The sequence below is a fragment of the Centruroides vittatus genome, unplaced genomic scaffold (genome assembly GCF_030686945.1).
Source record: "Centruroides vittatus isolate TY-2023 unplaced genomic scaffold, ASM3068694v2 contig_876, whole genome shotgun sequence".
Taxonomy (NCBI): Eukaryota; Metazoa; Arthropoda; class Arachnida; order Scorpiones; family Buthidae; genus Centruroides; species Centruroides vittatus.
In genome coordinates, this window is record NW_027122568.1 from 573,515 (window position 1) to 592,528 (window position 19,014).

General features: G+C 25.2%; 1 protein-coding gene and 1 non-coding gene across 3 annotated transcripts; one reads left to right on the forward strand and one right to left on the reverse strand.

Annotated features, from left to right (window-relative positions):
* Window positions 1-8,601: 8,601 nt before the first annotated feature.
* LOC136983114 (protein phosphatase 1 regulatory subunit 3C-B-like) lies at window positions 8,602-11,155 on the forward strand. Of its 2 annotated transcripts, none has more exons than XM_067279753.1 (3): window positions 8,602-8,705; window positions 9,342-9,501; window positions 10,179-11,155. In XM_067279753.1, the coding sequence occupies exon 3, from the start codon at window positions 10,215-10,217 to the stop codon at window positions 11,052-11,054; it is 840 nt and encodes a 279-aa protein (XP_067135854.1). In that variant the 5' UTR covers window positions 8,602-8,705; window positions 9,342-9,501; window positions 10,179-10,214; the 3' UTR covers window positions 11,055-11,155. The 2 variants fall into 2 exon arrangements, with proteins under 2 accessions (XP_067135854.1, XP_067135855.1); XM_067279754.1 differs by lacking the exon at window positions 8,602-8,705 and adding an exon at window positions 8,843-8,912.
* Window positions 11,156-15,096: 3,941 nt separating this feature from the next.
* Window positions 15,097-15,170, reverse strand: TRNAT-AGU (transfer RNA threonine (anticodon AGU)). Its single transcript has one exon. It is a non-coding gene; the product is annotated as a tRNA-Thr (tRNA).
* Window positions 15,171-19,014: the final 3,844 nt, after the last annotated feature.

Sequence of the window (19,014 nt, forward strand, 5' to 3'; positions counted from 1 at the left end):
ATTTTATATAATTTATCTAATTTTTGATTTCATTTTTTAATTCAATACGATTTGGTTCTGTTTTTTATCTATATATAGTAGTATTTTTGTTAATAATTAATTATGCATTCTTCTCGTGATTTTCATTAAATTTTCTTATATATACAGTCTATACAGAGTAATTTCATTTATCAATATCAATATTTAATCAAGGAATTATGTTACATTGGAATTAAAAGCGTTAGAAAGCATAATTAAGATTATAATAACTTCAAGATAAATAAAGAAATTTAAATATAATTTTTAATTACACGCATAATAAATTTAAATTTATTATATTGTAGTATAAAATACTTTTTTTATTTACATTAATTATAAAATTATCGATTAAAGAGTTAAAATAAAAACATAAAGTTATTTTTAAAAAGTAGTTAAAAAGTAAATTTCCAGGACGTAAATTTTTTTTTGTCTTAAAGAATAAAAATAAAGTTGAAATTTGGCAAAAGTGCAAACAAACGATAACGTACTTTTTGAGAAAACAACAAGCGAATAATTTCTAATGTCTTTCAATAGATAATATATATCTTACTTTGCAATATATTGTTTTCGAAATATCTTTATTTTAAAAATTACTGGCAATATACTTCTAGTTTTCAATTTTTTTTCAAATAAATAAGTTTATTATTATTATTATTTTAATGGAAATGGACATAAAATTCGATTTACAAACTGATTTTTATAAGCAAACTGTGACCAGATCATGCAATATTATTTCATTAGAGTAATTTCATTCATCAATATAGAATATATATATTTTAATATATATATAGAATATATATATTTTAAATAGTATTTAAAATATATATATTCTATTTTAAAGTTAATCGTTAAAGTACAGTCTAAAATTTGTGTTTAAACGCCAAAATCACAATCCGATTTTATGAAGTGTAAAGCTATTTTTAACTAAAATTGAATCTTTTTGCCAGATATTTTGCATTACAAGAATTTTTTTTTATTTGAAATTCATGCTTTTTAAAGAAAAATCCAATAAAACGTCACGAAAGAAATTATATATTTTTAATTAAATTAATATTTTAAAAAATTGGATACTAAATTAAATTAATATTTTATAAAATTGGATACTATAAAATTGGATACTATTAAAACAAGCTTTTTTTAAATGATTAATTTAAAAAATGTCATGCTTTTAGCTATTAATAAATTTATAATATTAATTAATTCTAGTAACTATACATTGTTATAAATGAAAATCTAATATTCAATATAAAAAACCTCTATAAATTATATATCAACCATAAACAGCAGTAATGGCGGATCCAGAAATCTCTAGAGGGATACAGAAAGGAAACAATACGCCTTATAAAATTTTTTCTACTCGAGATATCCAGCTTTACTCGGGAAAAAATCCCAATAGGGAGTATAATTGCGCTCTGCACACCCCTAAATTCACTTCTAAATAGCAGATAGCAATAAGATTCATGAAGAAAACCAAATCTTATATAGTTTTTTTTTTCCATAGTTAGGCGTTGAATCTGCATATTGACCGTAAGTTTAGCTTCTAGCTGCGATTAGAATTGTGTCAGACTCAGTTTTCTGTTAGACTGTACAGTACATAATATATAATTCTGCAAAGAAAGATGTTGAAAGGAAATAAATTCAGCTCCTATTTACACATTTTTCCTGTCAGATATATTCACCTCAAAATTCTCATCTTAATGCGAATGGACATTGTTTACATAATAAAGTCTACATTTTAATATAAATTTCAATTTTATTTTAATCATTACTTTTTAATATATAAAATAATTAAAAAGTATAAATGCTATTAATTATTAGTTTACAAATAATATATTTTTGTAGTTATATCCTTTTATAATTTATCACTCAAAAATTTATTAGGAAAAATATATATATCGAATGCTTCGAATTTAATCTAAATTACAATAAAATAAATGATTATACTTAATTAAAAATTATCTTGAAAGATGATAAATTGAAGAGAAATGAATCACCAGGTCTCTTCCGGTACAGTAACCCCATTTCTCTTCGGTTATTTTTGTATGTTCTCAAAACCGATTTGCTAAATTTAAAAAAGATTCAAACACTTAACATACCAATTATCTTTAATGACGTAAACCTCTTCACTTTCTCTAAATAAACGGTTTCGTTTACATTTTAAAATTAAATAATTTTTTAAAAATTCTTTCCAGAATTATTAAATATATTTATATAAATCTTTCATGTTAATAATTTATTAATTATTTAAAATTTCACAATAAAAAAATATATATGTATATTAAATATAAAATTAAATAATCATGTGTTGTTAGTAATCAGGTATAACATTTTATAATTATAAATATATTTTTGTTGTCTATAATTATATTATTTATAGTGTAATGTTTATATGAGGTATGAGAAAGTAAGGAAAGTCTTCGTCTCAACCAAATGGCCCTACTGGACCGCTTATCATAGGGGAAATAGGGCCATTTCGTCAAGCCACATTGTACCAGAGCCTCAAAACAAAAAATACATTGTTACAAATTATTCAATCCATCGCATTTCTTGTTTATTTAGGGCAAAAAAAAACTCTATTTTTTGCTAAATTTTATTATTTAAAAATATAATACAATTTTTTAACGTTATTTTGTTCCTTAATATTCTGAAGCTTCAAAAAAATTAAATGGTTTGGCCTCCCTCGACAGATTCTAATTATAATGCACAAACTAATTTTAATTTCATTATTTCACTCTCTAATTATTTCTATCTCTAAGTATATAAATAAATAAATAAATATAAAACGTAAAATTTTCAATTCTATTACAGGTAATAATTAAATCAAATTTTATTAATTTATTAGTTTTTATAGATCTTGTAAAGAGGAAGAATAAGATCTGTCAAGTCCCAATAGCCTAAACATTATTTCAAAAGATAACATCTTGAATTCTTTTAGTCTTGTGTGAAGCATTTTGGCTTCCTCTTCTACCACTGTTTTAGATGATTCGATCAATCTCTCTCTAATTCAACAAATTCTGACATTCAAACATCAACATTCCATATAAGTCCGCCAATTCTAGAATAGAATCTGAACCTTGAACCACAGTTTCTCTTTCTATAATAATATGTGTTATTTTTTTTTAAGGTTTTTTTTTAGAAGATTGGGTTGTTAGCCCGACACACAAGTCACAACCTTCCTCATTTACAACATAGGTTTGGCTCAGACAACGGCAGTGCTAAAATATATATATATAGTTAACCATGTTTTGTTTTAGTGTACGAGACACGCTTGCTAATATAAAACGTAAATCGAATTTAAAATGCGTTTTTTTATTTTAAAAATAAATGAACGATAGTTAACTTACTTTCGAGTCACCTTATATTTATAATTAATGAGACATTTGTTAGTAATAAAAAGTGACTAATGTTAACTACTAAAACAACCCAACTTGTTTATTTTTAGTTTCATTTGTTGTGGATAATCGATCGGATAATTTCAGATATAAATTTAGATATAAATAACTCTAAAAATAAATATTCAATGAAAAACTAAATGCGAATGACACTGTGTGTATATATACTCTATAGCAGTTATTTTTACATAAGATATCGTGGTTTATAAACGATACACAGAATTTAATTATAATTTTATATTATCAGGATCATCAAGATGGGGAGTTGGGGATTTTTTCCGGGAACGGAGAAAATATAGAAGCCCGTTAATGGTTCCTATCACTATAAATTAATGTTATTCTTTACTAATAAAAAATAAAATCTTTAAGACTGCTTTTTATTAATAAAGAAACTTTCTACTTATTTCATTTGTTCAAGTAGTAATAATAACAACAACAACAACAACAAAGGAGCCCGCTGAGGAACGAAAGAGTCCCGTTCTACCCCGGACCCTATACAGCCATGAAGATCTTACAAATATACGTGGCACTGTGGCAGAATCCGAGGAAAAACGGAACTCCCTATATTTTTTGGTACAACTAACGAGATCTTCAAGAACTTCATAACAGACCCTACAGCACATGTCTGCTCTGTTGTACTTTAATATTGCCCTTAAAACTAGATTCACGGATTTACATTGTATATTAAGGTGGTTAGTTTCCCAGGTTGCCTCAAATGGTCCATAATTCGTGTGCTGGAGTAGACAGTGACAATGAAAATGCTACTCTCATTCATTTGCGAATTTTTTTCGTTATTTAAAAAAAGAATAAGTTTTTTACTTAATCTTTAAAATTTTTTCAAGCAAGTGTTCCATGCGCAATACAACTAATTTGACAAAATAATGTTTAAATAAAGCAAAATAAACTAAAAAAACAATGTAACTTTATCATTGGTTATTTTTAAGTAATAAAAATAAGGGATAGAACGGCATATTTCAAAAATAACTTATTTTACAATATTTAGTATTAGAATATCGGTAAAAATGCATGTAGCATTATTAGCTTTAACAGAATAACGTATGTTAACGGAAAATTTAATTAGTATAAATTAAATCGATGATTAAAATTTAGTATTTTTATATAAAAATGTAAATAATTTAACGTAAAGAAAGTAAGTAAAATTGCGATACGTTTACAAAAACTATGTTTATTATTGTAAAATAATTATGTTTCTAGTCTTTAAAGTAAACAACTAAAGTATCTAACAATATTATTTATATGGGATTTATTATTTAGATTTTAGTAACTATAATAATTTTTTTCATAATTTTTCATAGGATTATAAATAAACTATATTATAGACTAACGTTTACAGATATAAAATTCGAATGAAAATTCTCTTTTTATATCACTTGCACGTCAATAAAAATGTATCTGTGTTTAATATAATAAATATGCTTTTATATAATTAAAAATTCGGTATTGATTATTTTCATATTATTTTGAGTCATTTTTTCCCACCTTTGATGTAAGCAGAAAATTGGAAAACATGGGAAAATCAGAACTTAGTTAAATGTATTTTTATTGAAAAGCACTCATTTTGTCAACGTAAGTAACCATTTTCTTGCACTAGATATTCTTATTCATATTATTTGATGTTTTGTGCGGTTTATCTTCGAAAAAATTAAAGATTTTCATTTTTATTCTTGAAGAATTCTTATGTAGATCTATATAAAATCCTATAGATCTGGGCGTATCCAGTATTTTGAGACTATGGTGGCTGCTCGAGGCAGATTCGGGGGGACTGCGGCAGTGCCCCTTTTGTTTTTCGAAGAACGTTACTCAATCACCTTAGAATTACTTTAGTTTCCTAATCTAACCTAACTGAAGTCGTGTTATTATGTTTATTTTTGTTTTAAAGTAACAAAACTGATTGCTTTGGTATGAAGAGGGTACTGCGACACCATAAGCAATCCTTTGGTGTCGCCTCGAAATTCAGTTATTTTGGTCTTCTATAAAACCTTTGTTATATCAATTTATTCCTACTTATATTTCTATAAATAAAATTTAACAGAAATTAAAAACAAAAATGTTTAAGTTAAAGTTAAAAATTAATATATATATATATATAATACATAATTTTATTATTACCAATGACTTGTATTTCAGTCAGAATTTATTAAATTAATTTAAATTATTTAATAATTAAATTAAAAGATGAATATATCTGCTAGTTAAACAATTATTCATTTTCTCTATTAAAATTTTATTTGTATCAATAAATCTATCTTTAATTTAGGAAATTATATATTTAAAATAATAGCTAATATGATATTTTAAGTAACATTTATCACGAAATTATATAAATAAAGTTATTACATTTATCAAGTGAAATGACTTGATTGCATTATATTGAAGTATTGAAAGACAACTGTTCAAGATAACAATACTAAGAATTGAATTTCGTTTTAGATTGAGTGCAAAACGAAACTAGATTCAATCCGAAGTTGCAGTTATTATGTTTATAAAAGTTTCTTGGTTTATTTACATATAAAACTTTTATATTGAATTTATTAAATTACACTCCAATACACCGTAAACTATAATATAATCTTAATTTCTCTTTTATTGTGAGCGAAATCTGAAGTATGGGTGGAAAACGAACTCTTAAATTGTTCGTTATCCATGTTAATTAGCGAGAATTCGAATTTAAATTTCTCATAAAGATATAGACCTTATTACCCAATTCATCTAAACCCAGAAACATATATATATATACCAGAGGCGTAGCGAGGGGGCAAGGGGGTGTATCTGCCCCGGGCGCCACTCACAGAGAGGCGCCCAAATGGTCTCCAAGACAAACTATATGTGTTTCTAGAGAGGGAGAGGGAAGGGGGCGCCAATAAAGTGTCGTGCCCCGGACGCCAGTTATGTTCGCTACGTCACTGATATATACATACGTACATATATATATATATATACATACATACATACATACATATAGAAAGAGAGAAATTTCAAAAAATTACCAGTATAAAGTAAAATGTTCCGCTAATGCTAATAATTTAATGTTTAAAAAATTGTGTTTTATTAACACGAATGCATTATGCTGAAACATACACAATAATTATGTATATGTATCACACTGAGGTATATTTTCGGAAAAATCTGGCTCCTATCCATTGTAAATAAAGCATTTATTAAATAATACTTTAGTTTTTACGTTTAAACAATTCTGAAAAAAATTATCATTAATAATTTTCTTCAAAGTTATTACTTTATTAAATACTTACTGACAAATATTTATATGAATTTTTAAATTTCGTAATTAAGATCGTATCAAATTTATGTAAGAATAAAAGTAATATCTACAACATTTATGACAATCTTCGAATAGTAAAAGATGTTTACTTATTAATAAGAATTCGTCTTTCAAAATCCAAAACTAAGAAATATTTTCAGAATAAACGAGATATTTTGCTCTAATACATCTATTAATAGACGAGATATTTCATAATAATAGTTTTGAGATAAGAAAATTGAAATTTTATTCATTTATTTCACGCATTTATTCAATTCCTGTAAGTGAGGTTACATGAACTACAAATACACAGAATCGTAAATGGAAATACAATAAATATGGCATATACAACAAATCAGTATGATACCAATAATTTTGTTTTTAGCATTAATATATGAATATGCTCCACAGTTTTACATGACTCTTCAGAAGGCGTCATTCTTAGAAAGTTTCTTAATATTCAATAGTATTGGTTTCTAGATTTGTACTTACTTGTTAGTCAGAGGTCTGATAATACTAGTTACCCTGTGATGTATTAAAATAACATAGTAATAATAAATTTTACTATACTTAACTAAACTTTGTTACAGGGAGAGTATCAGACTCGTCTAATATCATTTATCATACGACAAAAATATAAAAATGTAAATTTGCATACATCATGAAAAAAATTACTGTATATAATCTGTAAAGAATATTATTAGCAGTTCTTAATCGATTATTATAATTATTTAAAGTTATGTTTCTTAACAAATTCTTTTTTCTTATATCTACTATGCAAGAATTAATCGAAAGATTAATAACAGACATTTTTTCCTAAGCAGTATAAATCATAAAAATTTTAAATTCCTCCTTAATCAAAACAAGTTTTTAAGTGCAATTGAATAGATACAAAATTAATTTAGGCCCAATCACTATTTTAACGTCTGTAAATATTCGTTATGTCACACATCAAACTATAAGTAATCTCTTATTGTTGTTAAGTCAATACTTCATACATATTTTTTTTAAAAATTAAAATGAAAGTTTTCTATATAATAATGGAGTTAGAGAGATTTTAAAATTAAAAATCTAAATTTTTATTTATATTATCCAACACAAAATTACTCTATAAACTTTTAAATTAAGTTTATAAGTTTGTAACGTAGTTCTTTTATCAGTCAATGTTATAGAGATCTGACGTACATCGCGTATCATTATAATCACATGCTTTTGATGAAGATCACTTGAATGTCTTTTAAAAATAATTTCACTAAATTTAACAAATTATTTTTGATATTTCTAGATCTAGAAGACTTTGTAAGTTCAGAATAATGGAGGTTAACTCAATTTCATACACCATATTAATGTATAATTGCATCACAGTACAGTAGCATCACATAAGTGATACATTACTCAATGTATATATGATGTTATATATATAGACTAGTCTAGAATGCCTATTCGTATGCATACGTGTATACATGCATTTACTGTACAGTACAGTACATGTGAGTGCATGAGTAAATACGTCTGAAGTCAGTGGGCGTGTTCTTGCACGTGTATGCATAAAGCTAAATTAAAACAGCACTTCCTTTATAATTAACGTTAAAGTGTTAATTATTAAATTAACAACTTCTAAGGAAACTTAAATACCAATTAGGCATATATAGATTTGGATAAATGATATTTAATTACTTGAAATTTAATTTCAGCACGAATTCCTCTAAACATGTCGAAAATTCCCCTTTATTCCTTACTTAGAATGCATTTACTAAATGATTATATTACTTAATTATATATTAAGCATAAAAATAAATATTACGATATTCTTCTAGAAAATTTTTCATAAAATTTCTAGAATAATTGAAATTGCGCAATTGAAATAGCGTGACGTAAAATTTACGCTAACGAATAACATCCGTGAATGGCTACAGACATCAATGTAGATGCATTTTGGAAATAATTCAAATCTCGAGACGCCGTCTACCATCCAAAATAGTTTTGCAACTTAATGTGACTAAGTTAAGACGAATGTAAGTATTATAAATACGGATTTAGTCCATTGAATGTAAACAACAATCTTTAAACTTAAAATTTATAATAATAATAATAATAATTCATATTAAATAATTAATTAAATATAATTACCGCTTTTATATATAATTTAACATTTATTATTGTATTTTAATACGTGAACTTCGCTACGAAACGGACTTAGCAACAAATATCTTATCCAGAGAGTAGGAGAGATGAAAAACAAAAAAATAGGTTTTAAAATTATCTAAAATTCTGATTAATAAAAAAAACTCTTAAATTATTTTATTTCTTTACATATTTACTATATTTCACTTTTTAAAATTAATTTAAAAATTATAATATAATGTTTCGTTTTACAAAACTTTAATTATATTTTAAACCAACAGATGGCGGAATATATATATATTTAGATTATATTTAGTAAAATCTCGTATATAATTTATTAAAATTAACCGGTTATTTAAATGATAATCATATTTAATATAAGAATTTAAATAGGAACTAAAATAATTTGAATAAAACTTTTTTTCATTGGATTAAGTCGAAGCGTGCGAACATTAATTCATAGATTAGATCTTTGACGTCATATACCCTCCTCTTTCAAATCACTGTTTTATTGGTTAATTTCGCAGCTACGAGAATCACACGTTGTACCAATGATACGATTGGACGAATTTAAGATTTCACGTGAACAGTAGTTATAGTCAGAGACCGAAATTGGAGCGAAAGGAAAAGGACGTTTAAAATTACTTCATGGTGTTTGAGGGAGTTTAAATGGCCATGCATGCTAAGGTAACTTCTATAAAAATTTTTTATTTTTATTTTTTACTCTATACATAATAAAATTTTAAGAATAAAATAAATATAGTTGCAATATTGGCTATGTGTCAAATTTGGATATTTTTTTTATTTATTTATTTTTGAAGTGGTCCAACAAGTTGTCGCTCCTCTCAGCAGGAAATATTCTTTATATTAATTTTATAATAGGTGACATTGCACTGAAAACGAATAGGATAACTATAAATGTGCATTACTGTGCGCCTGTATTATAAATGACGTCATTTTTGATCACACTGTGTGACATTTAAACATCAAATTTATTTTATTAAACTAAATTATTCAGCAAAGTAATTTTTAATTATTATTTAATAAATTTGCAGCTATTTTATTTATACTTTTTGGTTAGCGCAATATCCTGCAAAATATACTGTAATTAACGCTACGTTTCTGTTTTATTTTCAATTTAAAAGCCTGTGTTTCTTGTAAAAGTAATTTCCAAACTTTTCTTGTTATAAAATAACATATTAAAATTGATTTAGCATTCTTTATATAATAACAGCTGTAATATTTAACCAATAATTTATTAGAAACTATACGCCGCTACGCATTCTTTGTTCAGAATAGTATTTTGCATTAAATATACACATAATTTATTATTATTATTTTAATAATAAAATTGATATTCCTAGGTTTATTGCTGACATAAGAAATACCTCAAAACCACAATGCCTATCGATCTAGAGATGTTTTTATCTGCTAGTCCACCTTCCTTTACCCATTCTGCATTTTTGGACTTTCATTATGACGTTTACTATCGAAATGCTAAAAACAAAAGACCCATCCCACAAGTGAAAACACAATTAACAAGATCTTGTATTAGCAATCAAGTTACTTCGGTGAAATCGAAAAAGAAAGTACAGTTTGCTGATGATAAAGGACAAGCTCTGACCATTGTTCACATATTACCCGAATTACCTCCAGAAGGAGCCGATCTTCAAGAGGTAACAAGGGGACTTAAACCTCAAGTGGCATCAGATACAACATGGCAACCGGCTTTTGCTCAACCTTCGACCAATTATGCAGATTTTCGCTCCAAACTGGATAGCTGTAACGTTTGTTTAGAGAATGCTGTCGTTCGCGAAGGAGAAGATACGATTACGGGTACCATCAAAGTCAAAAATATATGCTTCGAGAAAGAAGTTTTAGTACGAGTTACGTTCAATCGTTGGATGGAATATTCTGATTATTCGGCATCTTACGTGAATAGTGCATCGCTGATGGATCAGACTTCTGTTGACACTTTTGCTTTCTCTGTTCCCATACCGTCTTCGGCTGAAAAATATGAAGTGATTTCTTTTTGTATCTGCCTGAAAACACCTACAAGTAAATTCTGGGATAATTACGATGGTTCAAACTATCGTATGGTGCTAGTAAGGAGGAAAATAAGAGAACCTTCGTGCACCGAAACCCAGAAAAAATTTACCGATCTTGATACTGCTGATTTTGACAGATGGTCAGAGTTTGCTAGTTGGAACAATTTAATAACTATTGGACCTTATTGGTAATTGGTATGAACAAAAATATTCTTGTACATAAATGTAAATATAAACTATAAATACTTGTATATAATGTGCTATTAAAGTAATTAATTCTTATATATTAAAAATATATAGTTAACATCAATAAGATTATTCCCTTATAATCAACGAAACGAGAATATTTAAGTCAAGAATTAGATTTATAAGATATGTAAAGTAGGTCGAACCGGAAATTTTAATTCATTTAATAACGCGCAACAATTAGGAATATTTTCAAAAATTAGTTTTATTTTCACGAATAAGTCATATCTGTTACTATTGAATTCAATATTCTCATATTATTGAAAATATGTTAAAATTTAATAAACAATTTTATTAGTAAATAATTTAATCGGCAAATTTCGAAATTCTTACGAACATATTTAAGTGATTTCGAATGCTCTTAGAAGTTACAAGATTTTTACAAATACTCTTGAAGTTACAAGGTATTTATGCAAATAACTTTAAACTTTAAGTATATTTCAACAGATGAATTGCTGTTTATTTCCTTCATATTTCTTAGATAAAAAAAACCTGTCCTTGTCAAAAACTAGACTAAATTATCTGGCTTCATATTTGACCTAATAAGCAATGGCTGAGTTTTCATATTAAATTATTGCGTTTTTTTAAATCAAAACTATTTTCTTTTCGTTGTTTTTAATATCAAATTATTAATTTAAAAATTTATCAAATGAAAAATAATGAGAGCATTTTTATCGTTTCTTTTTATCAGTTTTGTTACGCGAATTTTGATCGATAAAGCATATTAAGATAACTTATCGAAAAACTTAGAAGATACGCAGAATAGTGACAATATCTATTCTCTTATTTATTTTCTTATGTTTTATTTACTTAACGAAAAACTCAAATTTTATAAACAAGGTATAATATATTTTATGTAATATAATATACGCTTTTATATATTTCGAAATTAGCAATTTTTATACCAAATTTCATTGAAAATACACCGAGTTTATATCGACTTTTAAAATACAATTTTTTATGGAGCTTCCAAATTAAAATTTTTATAAACATTTTTTAAGAATATAAAACAATTTATATAAAATTTATGCATTTTAAACAATTTTAATATACTATTATTGACCTATATTAATTTAAAAACTTTGATATTTATCAGATATATTTTTTTTATATATATAAACTTTATCACGTCAGCAGTTGCGATAGACAAGCGGATTTAAATCTCTTTTTTAGCAATTCAACAAGAGATTATTGGCTTTAGTGGACGGCTTGATTTTCCTGTAAAATCTGCATTCGTTCAGCCATTATTTATCGATTTAGCAAACGAAAAAAATATTTTTAAAATCATTAAATTTTTGTATATACAGTATTTAATATATGCCACGATCACTATTAACCAAGAGAAATTTTTAAATGTAATCATATTTTTTCCATATAATTGCATCATAAACGGTGTAAAATTCATTGCTTAATATTTAGAAACTTCTCAAAAATTTTTTTAAAGAATGTTAAAAATGATTTCATCTGCATTTATTTTTAATCTTTATTTAAATATTTAAATCATATTTTATCAACTTTTCAACTTCACACGTTGACCAACATTTCATTTAAAAACAAATGAATAATTTATTTTTAAATACAATTTTAAAATAATATAAACAATGAAATTATCACACGTATTTATAATAATAATAATATAAATGAAAAATTATTAAATAAGCTTTAACAAAATATATATTCAACGCACTTATTAATTAGTTATTTTAGATTAAAATTTAGAAAATTTAATTAATATTTTAGGTTAATATAAACTTTAGAATTATATTATTTATTATTATTATCATTATTTATTAAATTTTGTTTGAAACGTCTGGAGAAAAACACTTCTATCAAAAGATCGAACGTTAACACTCGTTATTGCAACACATCGTATCATATTTTACAAGATGTTTTATTTTTATTATATATTATATATTTAAAAAGTATTAATTTATTTTAATTTTAAAAAATTATTTAAAATTCTATAAATAACAAAATTATTTTCGAAAAATATTCATGTATACACTTTCAATTGCCAATAAATAAAACTTTGTTATTTATTAAAAATAATTACTTACATTAAATAATACTTCTGTACAAATAATTCTACATATCTCCTCCATTTAATTAATAAATATTTCTATAACCTTAACCGTAAAGATCAAACATAAAAAAAAAAACTAATTTAGGAGAATTTATAATTTTTCCTTTTATTAAAAATATAAAATAAATTTCAAAATATATTTAATAATTTCTCGTTAAATTTTCACAAAAATAATTACAGGAATTATTCGATAAATAAATTCAGTTTATTTGCATGTAACGTTCGTGGAACGGGAAAATGCCCAATCCATAACTGTACTCGAGGCCGGATTTAGACTTGTTGAGATCCTAAGAGGCCTTAATAACTCTAAATCCGGTGGTGAAGAAGAGAAGGCCATACAACATATAGGAGGTCCTCCGCTTTCACAAGTAATAATAAATTTAAAAGGCCCTAAACCTGCAGCTCGTTTAGGTGCGTAACGTCAGCCGTACTGCACTAATATTGATGATGATGTTTACGGCAAATTTAAAAAACAATTTAAATTGTTAACGTAGCATTTTGTAAAAGATAATCTAAAAAATTTTATCTCGCTGTTTCTGATAACAGATTAAAAACATAAAAAACCTTACTGTATAATTTAGATAATATACTCAAAATTACGATATAAAAAAAATATATATATATTTTTTTTCTTTAAATAATCTCATTTAATCTCTTAATATTTGCATTCTGTCTTTATAAATACATTTAAAAATAACAAAAATATATGTTAATTTTAATAAAAAACAAGATAAGATAATACTCACATGAATATAAATAATTGCATAATGATGAATTTTATAAATATAAATGCAAAATATTACATCTTTAATGATAATAAAAATAATAATATTTTGGTTTAATTTTCTCATAAAAACGTCATTAAAAATGAATCGTGCTCTTTGTTAAGAGTCATAAAAATCAAGATTTTAGTAATTCCAGGATATTGTAATTTTTATTACTCGAATGTAAGGATTCTAAAAGCCTGATGATCCATTAAAAATATTAATTTTTGGTGTTTCTTTTTAAATATTAATACTTTTATTTTCTTACATATCCTGTATTGTATATGCCCCAAACAGACTGTAGAGATAATATTTATCTTGAAATTATCGAAGGAATTTTTGATAAGTGTTTCTTAACACCCAAACATTATGAAAGATTCTATTTAATACGGATATATAATTTTAAATTTTGTCATTCGGCAATAAAGTCTGTTGTTGCCGGTTAAAGGAACAACCACTTGAAGGATAAATTATGACCTCTCGAAAAACATCCGTTTCTGTTTATAGTTGGGGTGAATGATTCGTTATTTTAACAAGAGATGTTTTCTAGATATTAAATTATTAAAATAAAATTGAAAGTTATGTTTATGAAAATTTAATTATATCATCGCATATTTTAAAAAGTTACACGTGGTATTTAATTTTGTAATTTATTATCGCGCCATCTGTTGAGAAATAGAAATTATTTTTTAATAATTTAATTAGAATTGAATATATTTTAATTAGTTTTATAAAAAAAAATTCATTTTTTAAAAAGTTTTATATTATAATTAATACGTATACGAGATGTCTTTATTCTTTTAGACGGTGTTGTAATTATTTAAATAATAGCGCCATCTGGTGAGAAAGAAATAATTAGGAAGGTTTTAAAATATTTTATGTGTTATTTTAGCTATCGTTTAAAAATCGTTTATCAAATAACAGGAAAAAAATATTTTAGAAGTTATTTTAATTAGACACATAATTACGTAAGACAAGAAAATTTTTACGTGGACGTTTCGGATTTATTTTTAGATATACGAATATAAATAAAAATATGCACAAATTTAAAAAAAGAGTTTAAAAAGTTAAATTTATAAAAGCAAAAAAAAAGAAATAAAAAGAAGTAATAAATAAAAATAGAAAAAAATAAAGAAAAAAAAGGCACCGGTGGGATTCGAACCCACGATCTCCTGTTTACTAGACAGGCGCTTTAACCAACTAAGCCACGGCGCCACGTAGGTCCCTTTTCTTAACGTTGAATATCAATACACATCCATAATTGTTTATTTATATTATCTGCTTTAAATGCTTTTCTTATTGCAAGTTAAGCTCATATATATCATTTAATTAAAAAACAATAACGAAAAACTAATTAAGTCTTAGGTCGTTTTTAATCGTTTTAAGTTCGAGAAAAGTTAAAAATAAAAAATGTTTCCATTATAAAATACTAAAATATAAATAAATATAGAAAAATATAATATGACCACAATACCTTAAAATAAACCATCATATATAGGTCCTATCATAAGGGGAGGCCACTCCTGATAGGACCTATATTTGGCCCATAGATCATATTTACAAGGGCCTCAATAGCATTACAAATTATTTATTCATTACACTGCATTTTTTTTCCTATTAAGAAAAAGCCCTTGTTCCCCCGCATTTTATTATTTAAAATTCTCTCGTCATATGAAGGACCTCTCAAAGATCAAAAGGGTCTGATCTCTGATTGATCACGTTGAAACTCCAGGAGTCCAAATCATATTCACCGATATCTATCAAACCGAAGCTTTATTAAAGAAAAATGAAAGAAATAATTAACAAAAAAATATGATATTTAAGTTAAATTTGATATTCATGACCACAAAAAGCAGAAATGCCAATGTCATTTCTATTAATATTTTCAAATATTTATTTTGGACTAATTTTATTTTTAATACTATCTGCAATTATATAACACTACATTTTTGTTTCACTTTTATCTTCATGTCTATTTAATTTTATGAACTGAAATAGAAATGCATATAAAATTTCTTGGCAACTAACATTGGCAAGTGAAAAAATTTGAACTTTGGGTTTCACAAGTGTCAAATATTTTTTTTATTTTTGTTCTTTAAATATAGTGAATGAAAATAATTTGGAAGAGAATTTCATAGTATTTAAATCTTATATACTCTAAATAACTTCTTATGTAACTTCCATACATCATATTCAAAAAAAATAAACATGAAGTACGAATGAAAACAATGCTTTAAAGCAATTCAATTATTACTTCATTAACTATTTATAACTTTTAAAACATCTTACAATTAACTGTTTTAGTAAATAGAAGTGTTTAAAACAAGTTCATTTACCTCTAAAATTTATGCCAACATTTTATTTTTGGAAAATAATTTAAATATTTACAAAGGTAAACAAATTGTTTAGTTATTTACAGCGTGTTTAACGATGATAATAATTAATTAAAACTGTTTAATTAGTGAATATACAGTATATCAAAGTTTGATAAGAAGATGCTATAATTATTCTCCAGTATCTTTTTTTAAGGGGGTAACATATATTTACAGCTTCACAAATGAGTTGACATTTAACTAGACCAAACTTAAGTCAACAGTAAGAGAGGTGAATGTAGTTATTGTAGACGAAATGCCAAATGAACTTTCAACAAATTACATAAGCACAAAATATATATATTTAAATGTTTAAATAGATAAATATATTAATTTACTTAACACAGTTGTTATTTTAAGAACAGATAAACAGTGAGTTTAGGTTATGAAATTCTAAACAGAAAAATACACTAACTGTTTCTAACACATTTCACTTGGTACAAATTTAAAGATCATTAATAATTTTAAACATTTTCAAACATAATAATCCTCTATATACTTTTTATTTAAACTGTATATTGACTTAAAATAGTTTATAAAAAAATTCATACCTATTCCTTACATTCAAATACTGTATATAGTTTTTAGGGATGTGACTTTATATTGTACACACAGTATGTATAAATAATTCCCTATTTATAAATACAGTATGTATAAGTAATTGACTATTTTTAGGTCTGCGTACACTATTTTTGAAAGATCAAAAGTGACACGACTTTTATAGGAAGTTTTTATTTCCTAAAATGCATTAATTATCTGACTAATTTTATTTTTGATAGTAATCGTTTGACGAAAACACTATTTTTTTTATAGTATTTTACAGAATGTTTTAAACATTTATAAGGCATTTGAGGAGAGGAATTATTCATTTTTTGAATTTTTTAATATGTTTTTGATAAATGTTGTTTGTTTATGTATAAATAATCATGTATATAAAATATTAGTCTAATTACAATATCAGGAATCCGCCAGCGCTAAATCTGAAATTGACACTATCTTTTACAATTAGCAAATTGTTTTATTTTAAAAAAAAACACTTCATATATTTAAATTAGTTCGTGTACAATATTATAATGTTGTGACATAGAATATCGTTAAAATGGAAAACTGATAATACACTTTTTTTAAAAATTTTAAAAAAATTTTTGTGATTTCCTTAATGTTTTTCAAATGGTTGCCGATTGGTTTGTCAATAGTGTAATTTACAGAACACAGCGCTATATGAGAATTGTTAGATTGGTAGATGAGGTGGTAAAACATCCTTTTGGAATTCGTAGGTTTTTTGGTTTTTAAAGTTTACAGAGTTTATTTTATTTAAGTAAGTAAATGTAGAAAAAGTTCTGTTTTAGACCTGTAGGGTTAAAATTATGATAAAAAACTGATATCGAGAATGTTAAAAGCCTAAGCGTCGTCTAATTTCTGCTGTGTGTGTAATATCCATGCTGAGGTGAGGTATGGTTTACAAAGAATTTATGTGAGTTTTCTGATTTTTATTTGTGTCCTGTAAAATATTTTATATATTTAGTTAGCTGAAGAGGGGCTGATGCCCGAAACGTTGATGTATGGAAAAAACGTACTAACTAAATAAAAGATTCAACTAGCCTAGTGTTGAGGAAAATGTCACTTCATTGTGCCTGTACACAATAAGCAAATACAACACGGTTTCAACAACATCATCAAATACACTTTGCGTTGAAGTCGGACAGACATTTGAAATCTTTGATAAATTAGATTTGTATTTTTGTATTGATAAGTTAGATTTAGGCCTACAGAAAGCATGATAACAAAGCAGTAAATGGGCATAAATGGGCATAAATTTCAGATTTAGAGTAGATAAATTATCCTATTCAGAATGCCTAATACTTTAAAATAGAACGAATCGTTCGATTTAGATAATCGAACGATTCGTTCTATTTTAAAGCATGGTAGGCAATGTTTAAGTTAGAGAAAAGTTCATTCAAGCGGTTACAAAAATGCCTTATTCCACAATCGAAATTTTGCACCAAAAATTATTAAAGGATTTTCATAATTGAAGGATTAGTATTTGAACAATCAAATGTTTATACGAATGAACTTTCCCAGTTGGAAAACACTGTACTAGATAGTTGAGCAGTTTTCTATCACATGCTGTAAGGACAGTTGGTAATCAAACGAGATACTTAAATGTTTCTTGCTTTGTTATTATGGTAGACAATTGATAAAACATACTTATTTAAAATGAAAACACGTCTTCGACAAATTATTAATTTATCAGTTAAAGTGGTAGTAATTAGGAATAGAATTTTAAAAATTGTTTGCAGAATTGATACTGTTACGCATAATGGGGAAAAAGTAAAGTGATTTAATTATAATTTTAGTGATGTTTAAATCATCTGGGAAATTGCAAGAATTTAGCTAAAAGAGGACATTTTACAGATTTGAATAATTCATTCGTATAAATATTTGGTTATTTAAATATTAATCATTCAATTATGAAAATCCTCTGATGAAATCATTAGTGATAAATGTTGTAACTTGTGACTATTTGTACTGTACATAAACATTTATAAAATAAATCCGAAAAACAACTTTTTCAAATTTTGTTTTTAGAACATTTAATGATAATTAGATATTCTAATGTAACTTCGAAAGAATATAGCTATTTTTTCATTTATATTATTAAATACTATCAATCTCAAGATGTTAAA

Coding starts and splice junctions, on each gene's coding strand:
- LOC136983114 (XM_067279753.1), top strand. CDS start 10,215: ATGCCTATCGATCTAGAGATGTTTTTATCTGCTAGTCCACCTTCCTTT.